General features: G+C 45.6%; 1 protein-coding gene and 1 non-coding gene across 7 annotated transcripts in view; both read left to right on the forward strand.

Annotated features, from left to right (window-relative positions):
• ATN1 (atrophin 1) overlaps positions 1 to 8,019 on the forward strand; it is a 71,548-nt gene extending 63,529 nt beyond the window's left edge. For all 6 annotated transcript variants that reach the window (XM_038387151.2, XM_038387155.2, XM_038387153.2 and 3 more), the window contains 5 exons: positions 2,594 to 2,816; positions 2,950 to 3,667; positions 5,447 to 5,590; positions 5,930 to 6,110; positions 6,772 to 8,019. In XM_038387151.2, the coding sequence (XP_038243079.1) occupies positions 2,594 to 2,816; positions 2,950 to 3,667; positions 5,447 to 5,590; positions 5,930 to 6,110; positions 6,772 to 6,805 (1,300 nt within the window). In that variant the 3' untranslated portion in view covers positions 6,806 to 8,019. The remainder of the gene's footprint in view (positions 1 to 2,593; positions 2,817 to 2,949; positions 3,668 to 5,446; positions 5,591 to 5,929; positions 6,111 to 6,771) is intronic.
• A 5,658-nt stretch (positions 8,020 to 13,677) lies between these two features.
• On the forward strand, positions 13,678 to 13,738 carry LOC119850280. The gene has a single exon (XR_005290805.1). It is a non-coding gene; the product is annotated as a U7 small nuclear RNA (small nuclear RNA).
• Positions 13,739 to 13,809: the final 71 nt, after the last annotated feature.

The raw sequence follows: 13,809 nt of genomic DNA on the forward strand, positions 1-13,809 counted from the left end.
ATCTTTGTTCTGAAATCAATTCATAAAACTCTTTACATGTACAATTGAAATAAACTTTAATTTGAAGCTCAGCCTTAACAGAATCAATATTTAGCAAGTCTTCTTACACAAGAAAAATATTCTTTCCGCTGCTGCATTTGAGGTAGAAATGGACATAATAAATTCCATAAGTTTTAAGAAACTGGAAGAAAGAGCTGGCTACCATGTTTCAAAGTCCCACCCTTTCCCCTGCACACAGTATTCACTGAACCCTCTTTGCTATAACATACTAGTGCCCATATGTGGCAAGCATTTGCTATTTACTTAGTCATTAATGAACCTTTCCCTTTCCAGAAGTTTTCTAAATTCTTCCTTGCATTTCCTTACCTGTGTTACAAGTACAAAAACAGGTCTGGGGTCAAGAAACTTCTGAATATTTAATATGTTTTAACAACAGTCTCAAACATGAAGCCACAGCCAACATTTTTGATTTCAGGTACGCAATTCTGTGAGGTCTTAAGACAATATCAGAAGAAAATTTTTTTTGAGCTTTGTGGTTAGTTTTTTTAAAAAGTAGGGCTGTCAAGCAATTAAAGAAATTAATCATGATTAATCATGCAATTAATCGCACTGTTAAACAATAATAGAACACTTTATTTAAATATTTTTGGATATTTTCTACATTTTCAATATATTGATTTCAATAACAACACAGAATACAAAGTGTACAATGCTCACTTTATATTTATTTTTATTACAAATATTTGCATGGTAAAAAACAAAAGAAATAGTGTTTTTCAGTTCACCTAATACAAGTACTGTAGTGCAATCTCTTTATCATGAAAGTTGAACTTGCAAATGTAGAATTATGTACAAAAAAACCTGCATTCAAAAATAAAACAATGTAAAATTTTAGAGCCTGCAAGTCCACTCACCCTGCTTCTTGTTCAGCCAATAGCTCAGACAAACAAGTTTGTTTACCTTTGGAGGAGATAATGCTGTCCGCTTCTTGTTTACAATGTCATCTGAAAGTGAGAACAGGCGTTCTCATGGCACTGTTGTAGCCAGAGGTGCAAGATATTTATGTGCCAGATGTGCTAAAGATTCATATGTCCCTTCATGCTTCAAGAAATTCCAGAAGAAATGCTTCCATGCTGATGATGGGTTCTACTTGATAAATATCCAAAGCAGTGTGGACCGACGCATGTTCATTTTCATTATCTGAGTCAGATGCCACCAGCAGAAGGTTGATTTTCTTTTTGTTGGTTTGGGTTCTGTAGTTTCTGCATCAGCATGTTGCTCTTTTAAGACTTCTGATAGCATGCTCATTCCTCTCAGATTTTGGAAGGCACCTTAGATTCTTAAACCTCGGGTCGAGTGCTGTAGCTATCTTTAGAAATCTCACATTGGTGCCTTCTTTGTGTTTTGTGAAATCTGCAATGAAAGTGTTCTTAAAATGAACATGTGCAGGGTCATCGTTTGAGACTACTATTACATGAAATATATGGCAGAATGTGGTTAAAACAGAGCAGGTGACATACAATTCTCCCCCAAGGAGTTCAGTCACAAATTTAATTAATGCATTATTTTTTTAACAAGCGTCACCAGCATGGAAGTGTGTCCTTTGGAATGGTGACTGAAGCAAGAAGGGGCATACAGATGTTTAGCATATCTAGCACGTAAATATCTTGCAATGCCAGCTACAAACGTGTCATGCGAATGCCTGTTTTCACATTCTGGTGACATTGTAAATAAGAAGAGGGCAGCATTATCTCCTGTAAATGTAAACAAACTTGTTTGTCTTAGCAGTTGGCTGAACAAAAAGTAGTAATGAGTGGACTTGGAGGCTGTGAAGTTTCACATTGTTTTGTTTTTGAGTGCAGTGATATAACCAAAAAAATCTACATTTGTAAGTTGCACTTTCACAATAAAGAGATTGTATTATAGTACTTGTATGAGGTGAATTGAAAAATAGTTTTGTATCATTTTTACAGTGCAAATATTTGTAATAAAAAATAATATACACTTTGATTTCAATTACAACACAGAATACTATATGAAAATGTAGAAAAACATCCAAAATATTTAATAAATTTCAATTGGTATTTATTGTTTAACAGTGCAATTAAAACGGCAATTAATCGCATTAATTTTTTTAATCACAATTAATTTGTTTGAGATAATAGTGTGAGTTAACCGCGATTAATCTACAGCCCTACTTAAAAGATTAGGTTTCTTCAGGCTGAATTCTATATTGAAAACAGGGTCTAATCAACAGTTACTTTGAAGCTGCTCTGTTAAGGTTGATTCAGCCTGTCCTTACTCATACTACAAATTAATGAAATAAGGAAGTCTAGGGATGGTCCCTTAAAATAAGGGATGGGTAGTCACCCTGCATAGAGGGGACTGCGGGGGGGAGGGAGGGGACACAGCAAGGCAAGGGGGTATATCAGGTGTGTGGGGCACAGCTACTCTCCACAGCCCTCACTGGCTCCAAGATCCCTGCACACCCTCCACCTTCCTCGATACATTTCCAGACTGTGCCAGCCCCCTATTCCCCCAGTCCTCCATTTCTCTCACACTCTGACACTTATGCCTCTGTTTTTCTCCACAGGTTCAACAAACACCTAGATCGTGGCTTCAACTCCTGCTCCCGTACAGACCTTTACTTCGTGCCCCTGGATGGCTCCAAACTGGCCAAGAAACGGGCGGATCTAGTAGAGAAGGTCCGCAGGGAGGCTGAACAGAAGGCCCGGGAGGAGAAGGAGCGAGAGAGGGAGCGGGAGAGGGAGAAGGAGAGAGAGAGAGAAAAGGAGAGAGAGTTGGAGAGAAGTGTGGTAGGTGTTGCAGTGACCCCATTGGGGAGAATGGGGCTGAGCAAGGGGTGATGTTTAGGGAATCACGGTGCCCCCTACTGGGGGAGGCTCTTGTTAGCCTCCAACACTGACAAGCTTCTCTGCTCTCTTGCAGAAGATGGCTCAAGAGGGCCGGCCAGTGGAGTGCTCGTCTCTCGGCCCTGTCGCTCACCGCCCATCCTTTGAGCAAGGCAGTGCCGTGGCTACCGTCCCGCCATACCTAGGCCCCGACACTCCAGCTCTGCGCACGCTCAGCGAGTATGCCCGGCCCCATGTCATGTCCCCCAGCAACCGCAATCACCCCTTCTATGTGCCGCTGGGTGCTGTTGACCCCAGCCTGCTGGGCTATAATGTGCCAGCCATCTACAGCAGTGATCCAGCCACACGGGAACGGGAGCTGAGGGAACGGGAGGCCCGGGAACGAGACCTGAGGGACCGGGACCTGCGGGAGCGTCTCAAGCCTGGTTTTGAAGTCAAGCCAGCTGAGTTGGAGCAGCTCCATGCTGTGCCTGCTGCTGCCATGGATCCTTTCCCGCGCCATGGGGGGCTGGCTCTGCAAGCAGCCCCTGGCCTGCACCCTGCTTTCCCCTTCCACCCAGGGCTGGGCCACCTGGAGCGGGAGCGGCTGGCACTCGCCACCGGCCCAGCCCTGCGTCCTGATATGTCATATGCTGAGCGACTGGCAGCTGAGCGGCAACATGCAGAACGGGTAGCTGCCCTGAGCAATGACCCCCTGGCCCGACTGCAGATGCTCAATGTGACGCCTCATCATCACCAGCACTCGCACATCCACTCCCATCTCCATCTGCACCAGCAGGACGCCATTCATGCAGGTGAGGGGAGTGCAAGGGCTCAGGGTGGGATCCCCAGCTTCCCATGCTCTCTTTCCCCCTGTAGATTGTCTCATTGGCTCATTTTCATACTGTATCTCTTGTGTATGCCAGAAAATGTAGGTGCTTCCAGTTCTGGTTTTAGCTTCTGAGCAAGTCTTAGAATCGGCTCAGCCTGCACATGTTCAGTGCTAGTGTAAAAGGAAGGTGCAGGCAGCACCACTTAACGGGCTGTCTTGGCCCTCTCAGTGCTGTCCCTCAATGCTTATGCCCAGCTCAATGACAGCCCTGAGCACTGGTGGGATCAAATGGGAAGCTCTCCATCCACTAGACTCATGTACTCAAGTAGTCCCAGCTCTGCTTAGCTCCTCCACCTCATTCAGGATAGGCCTAAGCAGCCTTGGCTAGTCTTGGCTCAGCCCAGCCCCCCAACTCTATCTTATTAGAGGCACAGAGACCTATTCCAAATGCAATTTTATTTCATTTTTTAAAATGTTGCTGTTTAATAGTATAGAACTCTGTACAATTTTTTAAAAAGTTTTAAGTCTTTATCCTTTTGGACCAATGTGTTTCAGCTCCTGAAAATGCAAGCACAACAGAGAGAGGCTAGCGAGCCCACACAGCACCACATGGCTGTTCTTATCTTACTGGGTGCTGATTTGGGCAGTGTCTGGGGCTGCAGTTCCCAGACTCCTTGACCTGAAAAAGTGAAACCAAGGGCACTAGTAACTATAGACACAGACACACCCCTATGCCCAAAGAAATCCCAGTTCTCTGCTCACCTCCTGATGTCTCCTACTGCCTAAGTTGGGAGATGACTTTGCAGGGGAAGTTTGATAGCTGGGCTACACAGAAAGACCTAGAGGAATGTCCTCCCATCAAAGTTGGGTCCTGGGCATTTATATCTCAGCATCCTAAAGAGAAACAAGGAAAAAGAGAAGTTCAGCAATGACAAGCTCAAGAAAACAAACCCCACCTACCCAATACTAGAAAATAATTGTACCAAAGAGAGGAAGTGCGATATCCCCTTGAGCACTCAAAAGCAGCAGTGCCAGCCATACCAATCTGTTGGGAACCTGGTGACCATATGCTTTGGCATCTGGATAGTTTGTGTAGATCTGTGCCCCAGCACAGATCCACAGATGGCCCCATTCAAAGCAGTTAGAACCAATCAAAATGATAACAGGAGCAAATCAATGTCCATTATTCCCCTTTTACTTCTGCACCTCCGACCAGCATTCCAGCATCTAACACCATATAATGGTATGTGCATCCAGAAGAGGCAGCTACCATACTAAATAGTAACACGCTGATGAGTACAAAGTACTTGCAAGCTGGAGTGCCTACATGTTGGGCATCCAAAAACAGAGGCACCCAAAATGAATGGACATTTTTTAAATGTAGCCCATGCAGCGTTTGGGCTTTATGTTGTGTATGCAATATGTAGCCTCACACCTATGCTGCACATTTGCTCCAGAGGGCTGTGCCTGGAACTGGAGGGTACAGGAAGTGCCCAAATGCCAAGGTCCAGTGATGGTTGCAGAGTAAGGTGTTGCATGTGGCCTTGCAGAACAGTTTTCTGAAAGCTAGTGTGGATACAAGGAACAAATACAGAAACAAATGGGACTAAAAGTGATTAGCTGCATCAGGTGACCTTGACCTGGTTCTGCTCCTAGTACAGAACAGCCTGGCTGTGTGTCTCTCTCCCCTTCCCCCTTTGTTTCTCACTTTCTTCCACTACTTCCATAGCACAGAGTACTTATGGATATCTTCTCTCCTCAGCCTCAGCCTCTGTTCACCCCCTTATTGACCCATTGGCCTCGGGGTCGCATCTCACTCGGATCCCATACCCAGCTGGTACCATTCCCAACCCACTCCTTCCTCACCCTCTACATGAGAATGAGGTGCTGCGCCACCAACTTTTTGGTAAGAATATTGGAGGGAGCTGTGGGGCAGGACTGAAGGGCATCAACACAGCTAGAAGGAGCAGAACTGGGATAATAGTGAGATTAATAGCTGTGTGGTGCTATCACACCAGGACTGGAAAATCAGGGGGCTGACAGGTCAGGATTGTAAGGCACTGGCAGAGCTGTGAGAGGAGAACCCAGGGTTGGAATACTGGACTGGGGGGTGCAATAGGTCTGGATTGAGCAGCATTGATGGAGCTCTACTAGTGGGGCATGATTGAGTCAGGAAGGAGTGGATGATGATGGGGCTGATAATATGACATGATGTGTTCTTTTTCTTGCTTTTCTTTGGTTGTAGCTGCTCCCTACAGGGACCTGCCAGGATCTCTCTCTGCTCCCATGTCCGCAGCTCATCAGCTTCAGGCCATGCATGCACAGTCAGCAGAGCTGCAGCGTCTGGCTCTGGAGCAGCAGCAATGGCTTCACGCCCATCACCCTCTGCATGGAGTGCCACTCCCTACACAGGAGGATTATTACAGGTGTGTAGAACCCACTGCTCGTGGGATTGGGATATAAAACCTTTTGCCTGTGGGGCACTGGTTCAAATCTGGCCCCAGGATGGGGAAATTAATGGGATAAGGGAATGGGATAGGAGGTCCCCTGCCTCAAGGTATCAATTCCAATCAGATCCCAGGTTTGGGGGGACTAGAATATGGAGTCTTTCACTTCTAGGGTGCAACAGTTCCACTATGGCCCCAGGTTGGTAGCAATTGAAAGTCATTCACATCTGATGGCTTTCCATGGCCCTCATGCTAAATGAGTACGTGAGGTCTCAGCCCTGTTCTTAGGAGGGGCAAATGCCTGCTTCACAAAAGCTGGCAGCACAATTGGCACTACTAACTGATCTCCTCGTTGTCAGAGGACTGAAAGGGCCACAGAGCTGGATTCCCCCCTCTCCTCTGTGAGGGGCTGTCTCCGGGACAGGGAGAGCACATTGCAGGGGAGCAATATGTGTGTGTTCAGAAGTGACTGGGTTGTACTGCTCTGGGGATTTACCAAAGATTCAGTTACTGAGCCAGCAATTTTATCAGGGACTAAATTGACTTGAATAAATACAATTCACAATATTAAATCCTCTCTCTCTCTCTCTCTCTCTCTCCATCTTTTTCCTTCATTCTGCTATTGCCTTGCCTCGCCTAGTCACCTGAAGAAAGAAAGTGACAAACCCCTTTAAACGGACCACAACCCTCACAATGACATCATCATGTCTCCCTTTCCAGGGGAGCAACCAACCAACAAAATCCTGGGGGAGGGGAAGCTGTAGAGTGATATATCCTGATCCTACTCAGCACCGTGCAAGACAAGAAGGGGTGGAGAAAACAAGATAGCCACCCTGGGAGCAAAGTGTGGGAGGGGAGAGAAGTGGGGTAGGGAGTAAAACACCAACAAAAAGCTTGGAGCACTGGCTGGACTTTGAAAGAGGCACTGAAAGAGACAAAGTTGGTGTTGCAAAGAGCTGGTGGTACAAAGGGGATCATGGGAGTCCCTTTTCAAAATGGGTGCTGCTCCATCTTCTCTTTTAAAAGTGATTGTGTTCAATTTAAAAAAAAAATGGTGGAAGGCATCTTGAAACTTTTCTCCACAGGGCGGCAGCCCCTTCTGCTTCTTTGAGCGAGCAAACATGGCCATGAGGCAACCACTCAGACCCTGATGGAATTGCTTTTCCAACTGGCCCCATCCCACCCTGTTTGATGTAAGATACGGCTTAGAAGTGCAAGGCATCATGGGACTTTTCAAAAAATGGGCAATGCTGCTTCCCGCACTCCAAACCCTTTCAGGAGTGAATGTGGCAAAGAGATGCCAGCACCATTGGAACTCTTCAGAATGGACAGTGTGACTTTCCCACACAACTCTTGAGGGACTGGGCCTGGCCATGAGGTGCAAAGCACCACAGGACTGTTTTCAAGAAGGTGGCTGTATTTTCTCTCACCTTGAGGGAACAAACATTGCCAGAAGGTGCAAAGCACCATGGGACTGTTTTTGAGATGGTAATTGTCCCTCTCCCTCCCAGCCCACTTGGGAGGGTTGATGTGGTCAAGAGACACAGGATATCCTGGGACTGTTTTCAAGATGGTGGCTGCCCCTTTCCCTTCACCCATTCCAATTGATGTACTTTAACTCATGCACATCCCATTAGACGTGGCAGTTTTGCGTAGCAATTTGTGACTCTCCAATCCGTGTGTGTATGTGTGTCTGATCTCACAGTTGTATATCTCGATCTGTCCCCATATATATATTTACTTAAAACATTAAAAAAAGCTATGGAAAAATACCCAAAGTCCCCCACGTTCCCAGCCCCCAACATGCATTCTAATAATTTATATATATAAATATATATATGAAGCTCTTAAAAAAGAAAAGCAACCAAACAAAAAACCCTTCCAGAAACTGACTTTCTTGTGTTCATTTCAAAGGAGCTGGGAGTAAGGGGATGTGAAAAACAGCACACTGCACTGCAGTGTGTGAAAATGGAGCATGGTCCCCCAGATGCACAGTGGCACTAGCTCCAGGATGGGGTGTAGGGAGATGGGATGTGGCCAAGACATGAAGGGTGACACCTCTGAGATAGGGCCCCCAATGGGGGGAGCAAGTTGGGGGTTATAGAAAGATTTGACATGTGCAAGATATGAAGGGCAGCTTCTCTGAGAACACAGCACCCATGACTGCCAGCCTGAGGTGTTGAGATAAGGGACCTGTGCATGATATGAAAAAAAGGTGACACTTTTAGCAGCACCTAGTGCCAGGTTGTGGTGTGGAGGAGATGGAGATGGCCAGGGAACAAAAGGCAACACCCCATCAGTCAAGTACCCCCAATATTAGAGAAGTGTAGAAATCTGAGGCATAGCCAGAATATGAAGGGCAATACCTTAAGTAGCACAGCACCCCCCAGTGGCAAAACAGAGTGTGGGGGAGAAGAGGCAGGGCCAGAGCATGATGAACAATGCTGCCCCTAACAGCAGAAAACCCCCTTTACGCCAACCTGCTTGCTAGGAGATGGGGCAATATATGAAGAGTAGCACCTCCTGGAGCACAGTAGCCCATAACACCAAATTGGGGGAGGGGAGAAAGTGCCCCCTAATATGAGGTTGGAGTACTGGCAGATGCAGTATGTCTGGGGTATGAGCAGTACAGTAGAACCTCAGACTTGCGAACACCTCAGGAATGGAGGTTGTTCACTATGAACAAAACACTGTGGTGGTTGTTTCAAAAATTTACAACTGAGCATTATCTAAATGCAGCTTTAAAACTTTACTATGAAGAAGAAAAATGCTGCTTTTAACTATCTTAATATAAATGAAATAAGCACAGAAACAGTTTCCTTCCTTGTCAAAGCTTTTTTTTTTTTTAACTTTCCCTTTATTTTTAGTAGTGTATTTTTAACACAGTACTGTACTTGCTTTTTTTGGGGTGGGGAAAGGGGGGTCTCTGACTCTGCTGCTCCTTGATTGCATATTTCCGGTTCTAAATGAGGTGTGTGATTGACCGGTCAGTTGTAATTCTGAGATTCTACTGTACTTTCTGCAACCCAGCACTTCCTAATGCCAACCTGGGTATGGAGGAGATGGGCATGTCCAGGAGCTGAGAGGCAGCACCTCCACACCTCAATGCTAGACATTGCTGTGAGTTTGCAGAGCAGTGGTGCAAATAGAAATCATTTCTTGCACTCATGGGAGGGACACAAGAGAGGGCACGTGACCGCCCCACTTGACCCTCCATGTGACTCCACCCTGGCCCCAGCCCGGGGCCCCCATGCTCTTCCCATCCACTCCGACAGCCCCCTTACTTGTCTAAAATTTTACAACAGATGCAGTTGTAAAATGATGCTTTGGGCCCCTGGTGCCACCTGTACTTCCAGATGTCATTGAGGATCCAGCAGCACCCCAAATTGAAAACTTCTTAAAATGTCTTAAATGAAAGAAGGATGGGAAGGACAATCACCCCCACTTTCCCTTAACACACTATCAGTGCCTCCCTTATGTCCAAAGTAAGCTTCCCCCAAACTAAGCTTCTGCCCCCTTGCCTTTCTCTAAGTATTGCTGTCCACCAGGCATTAGGAAAGCATCTGGGTTTGATGGAAAAGAAGCATAGAACTGTGTGTGTGCCATGTACATCTCGATAGAACTACAGCCCAAATTGTTTTATTATTTTCCTCAGCATGTCATACAGGAGGAGCAATCAAAATCAACCTGGCAGAACATGCATGTGAACTGTCTCTGGACAAATAAGCAATTGATTAAAATCACATTCTCTGATCTTTTGGGGCAAAATCCTGTTCCCATTGAGATCAAAAGGAGTTTTGCTATTGAGTTCAATGGGAACAGGCTTTGACATTTGGAGAGGAAAGAACAAAACCACTCAAGCAAGGGCTATATTGCTTATACCACGGGTATCAAAGGCTGCTGGATCATATGAGAAAGCAGACATCTGATCTTTGTTCATTGCAAGGGAGAAATCAGCAATCAATGAGGCTAGAACAGTCTAGGTACCATATCCAACTCATAAGTCCATCTGCAAAGGATCAAGGAAATATGAAGGCTCCAAAAAGAAAAGGAGTACTTGTGGCACCTTAGAGACTAACAAATTTATTTGAGCATAAGCTTTTGTGAGCTACAGCTCACTTCATCGGCTTATGCTCAAATACATTTGTTAGTCTCTACGGTGCCACAAGTACTCCTTTTCATTTTGCGAATACAGACTAACACGGCTGCTACTCTGAAACCTGTCATGAAGGCTCCAGATTACCTTAAAGTCCTCAGTCCCTTGGTTAGAATGCTCCTATTAGTATATTTTCATAGTCCAGAGGCTAGAGCAGGAAAAAGACTGGAGCAGGAAAAAAGCAAAGTGGATATGGTTCCAGGCCAGGGCCTTTTAGCTTCTGCCAAGTGCCAAGTAAAGGGAAATCTGTTCTTACTGTGAAAGATGGTGTTTGGAGTCACATGGGCAAGTTACATGTCCACCACCCCCACACATATTCTAGTTAGAACATTCACAAAAAATCCATTAAGTGTAGACAGGTGTTTTCCAGGGTCCATTGTGAGCTAAGTGTTCCTTGATGGGCCATTCAACTTGACTTGTCCCTTCATGTGCTGGCTAAATACCTTGTGAGCATTACCATAGGAGCAAACATGTAGTAAACATAGCTAATATTCATAACTTCAGATACCAAGATGAATTCACCTACATGACTATTCCCAAAAGAGATTCTGAAGATTATAGCCTTCCAAGGGAAGCAGTGGGGGCAAAAGATCTATCTGGTTTTAAGATTCTACTCGATAAGTTTATGGAGGAGATGGTATGATCTTTAAATATTCAGGGTAAATAGGACTAATCCCCTGAGATGGGATATTAGATGGATGGGATCTGAGTTACCCAGGAAAGAATTTTCTGTAGTATCTGGCTGGTGAATCTTGCCCATATGCTCAGGGTTTATCGCCATATTTGGGGTCGGGAAGGAATTTTCCTCCAGGGCAGATCGGAGAGGCCCTGGAGATTTTTCGCCTTCCTCTGTAGCATGGGGCATGGGTCACTTGAGGGAGGCTTCTCTGCTCCTTGAAGTCTTTAAACCACGATTTGAGGACTTCAATAGCTCAGACATAGGTGAAGTTTTTCGTAGGAGTGGGTGGGTGAGATTCTGTGGTCTGCGTTGTGCAGGAGGTCGGACTAGATGATCAGAATGGTCCCTTCTGACCTTAGTATCTATAAATCTATGAAAAATCACACCACATACCTGAGACCCTATGTTCCAGCGCCATGCCCCACTGGAGTTTTGTAATCTGTTATGTAACAACAGAGATGGAGTCAGTGACATGACTCTCTTTAGCTAAAAGGGCAAGGTTAATTTTTAGCTATTCAAGTGACTGCACCTTTAGTCAGTGAGGGCATACTGGCTGGCACACATTCAGGTTAATGGGCTTCAGTGTTCCTTTGCAGTTTACTTTTTAATGTTCATAGACCTGGTATGTGCTGAGGTGATTTAAAGCATAACACAGGTTTTTAGGTTTGCAAATCTGTGAACCTCTGCCTCTTTGAGATTTTATTATTATTAATTATTATTATTATTTTGCTGGTCATAATGGGGGAGGGTATTCTCCCCACCCTCTGCTCATGAGGTTATGTATGTGTCTTAATAACAGGTTTCAGAGTAGCAGTCGTGTTAGTCTGTATTCGCAAAAAGAAAAGGAGTACTTGTGGCACCTTAGAGACTAACAAATTTATTAGAGCATAAGCTTTCGTGAGCTACAGCTCACTTCATCGAATGCATGCGATGAAGTGAGCTGTAGCTCACGAAAGCATATGCTCTAATAAATTTGTTAGTCTCTAAGGTGCCACAAGTACTCCTTTTCTTTTCTCTTAGAAAGCATGTAATTTTTTCAGGTTCACACTGAATAACACAGAAAACAATTGTGGCTGTTAAACTTTCTTCAAATTCCATAGAAAATTAAGTTCAGCTATATTTTCCTGTACAGTGATGAAATGGGTGTTTGTATATACAAACTTCAACATGCTTAACTACTCACTTTCCCCCAAAATATGTAGTATTTCAGACTGTTTATATGGAATATGGGAGTTGGGTGAGGAGCCATGTCAGCATATGTATGACTTATTAAAAGACAAATTTTAAATAGAACTATATCCTAAACTGCATTACGATATTGTACCTAAACATTGCCTTTCAATGGGAGATTCAACTTCCTTTATAGGAACAGAACAGACTCCTGAAACTCTTACCATAAAAGTGGTCCACAGACATGCAAATAGTCCCATTGTCTTCAATGGGATTGATCAAATGATTAAGGGTTTACAGAATTAGTTTCCAAACTGTTCTAGATTAAACTGACAATGCCTGAGCTGTCAGATTAGAAGGAGCATCATTCAAATAAAGGTAGGCAGATGCGTTATCAGTCTTAGCCCCATTGCTAAGATGAAGGACATGTTTTCAGCAAAATTCTTGGCCGATTCCTGAGGTAGCTGGTTTAAGGTCATCGGTTTCCAGCATTATAATCTTCACTTATAGTTCTCTCACCCACAAAGCTGGAAAAGGAGGCATTTGTTTTCTTTGTTTTGCTGCTCCAGTTCCATTCAGCAAAATGCATGTTAGATTAGTTTGGCTGCAAAGAATTCTATGTAAACTGGGGACAACACCTATTCCTGTCAAGCTGCAGAACTGGCCTGACATCAGAACCCGAACATCTTCTGATCAGTGCAAGCAGAGGCGTTCCCCTAATGATTTGGACTTGATGTGATGCAGTATGAATGTCATGGATAATTCAGACCAGCGGGGAGAATCAGAATCAAAACCACTGTTTAAACACCTTCTGTCCCCGTCCCCACCATCTTGAAGACTCCTGGCCAATTTAACAGCACAATACATATGCTAACAAACTTAAAGTCTCTATTTAAATTCGTTAGCATATGCATTGTGCTGTTAAAGCCCTGGGAAAAATGACTGCCCGCCCTAGCCGTGTCCTCCTCCTTTAGGGAGCGGAGCGGAGCCCCACCCCGGTCCGCCCCGCCCTTTAGGGGTGAAGCTAGCCCCAAATCTTTCAGGTTCCCCATACCCCCTAAAAAGCTCTTGCCCGTCTTGCGTACGCGGAGAGCACCGCGCTACTGGCGCTACTGGCGCAGAGCTAAATTCGCTACAGGCAGCGCACTCCCGTGCACGTACCAGGGGCTCTACCACGTCTCCCAACCTCCCTTCTAGACCGAAAACCAGCGCTGGGCGCCTGCGGCTGCGCCAGGCAACGGCCCCCTCCCTCCCCTTCCCGTACGTCTCGGCCTTTCTTCCCCTTCTCCGCACGCCAGGGCGGCCGGGGGCGCGTCTTTTCCTTTACACCAATAGGAAACCACCTCATCTACATATGGCTCATTTGTTCAAAAGGCCTATTTTGCGGGGCTCAAAATAGGAACCGCGGGGCACGGGGGGGCCCCGACGTCTCTGTGGGCGTTGTCCAGACCCGCCAAGAGCGTTACGTGCCTGGCTTGCAAGTCACCCTCAGCGGCAGCGCTGTGCGGCCGGGGTGGGGAGCCGCGCTCGGAGCGCAGCCGTAGTGATTTCAGCTCTTTTAGTATTTGTCTAGCAGGTTCCCCGGCCCGCCGGGAAGCCTCTTAGCGGGTGAATGGCAGAGCGGGAGCGAGTCCGGCTGTGCTCTGGCGCGCTGCGGGATCTTGCGGGGGGGG

Source organism: Dermochelys coriacea, chromosome 1 (genome assembly GCF_009764565.3).
Source record: "Dermochelys coriacea isolate rDerCor1 chromosome 1, rDerCor1.pri.v4, whole genome shotgun sequence".
NCBI lineage: Eukaryota > Metazoa > Chordata > Testudines > Dermochelyidae > Dermochelys > Dermochelys coriacea.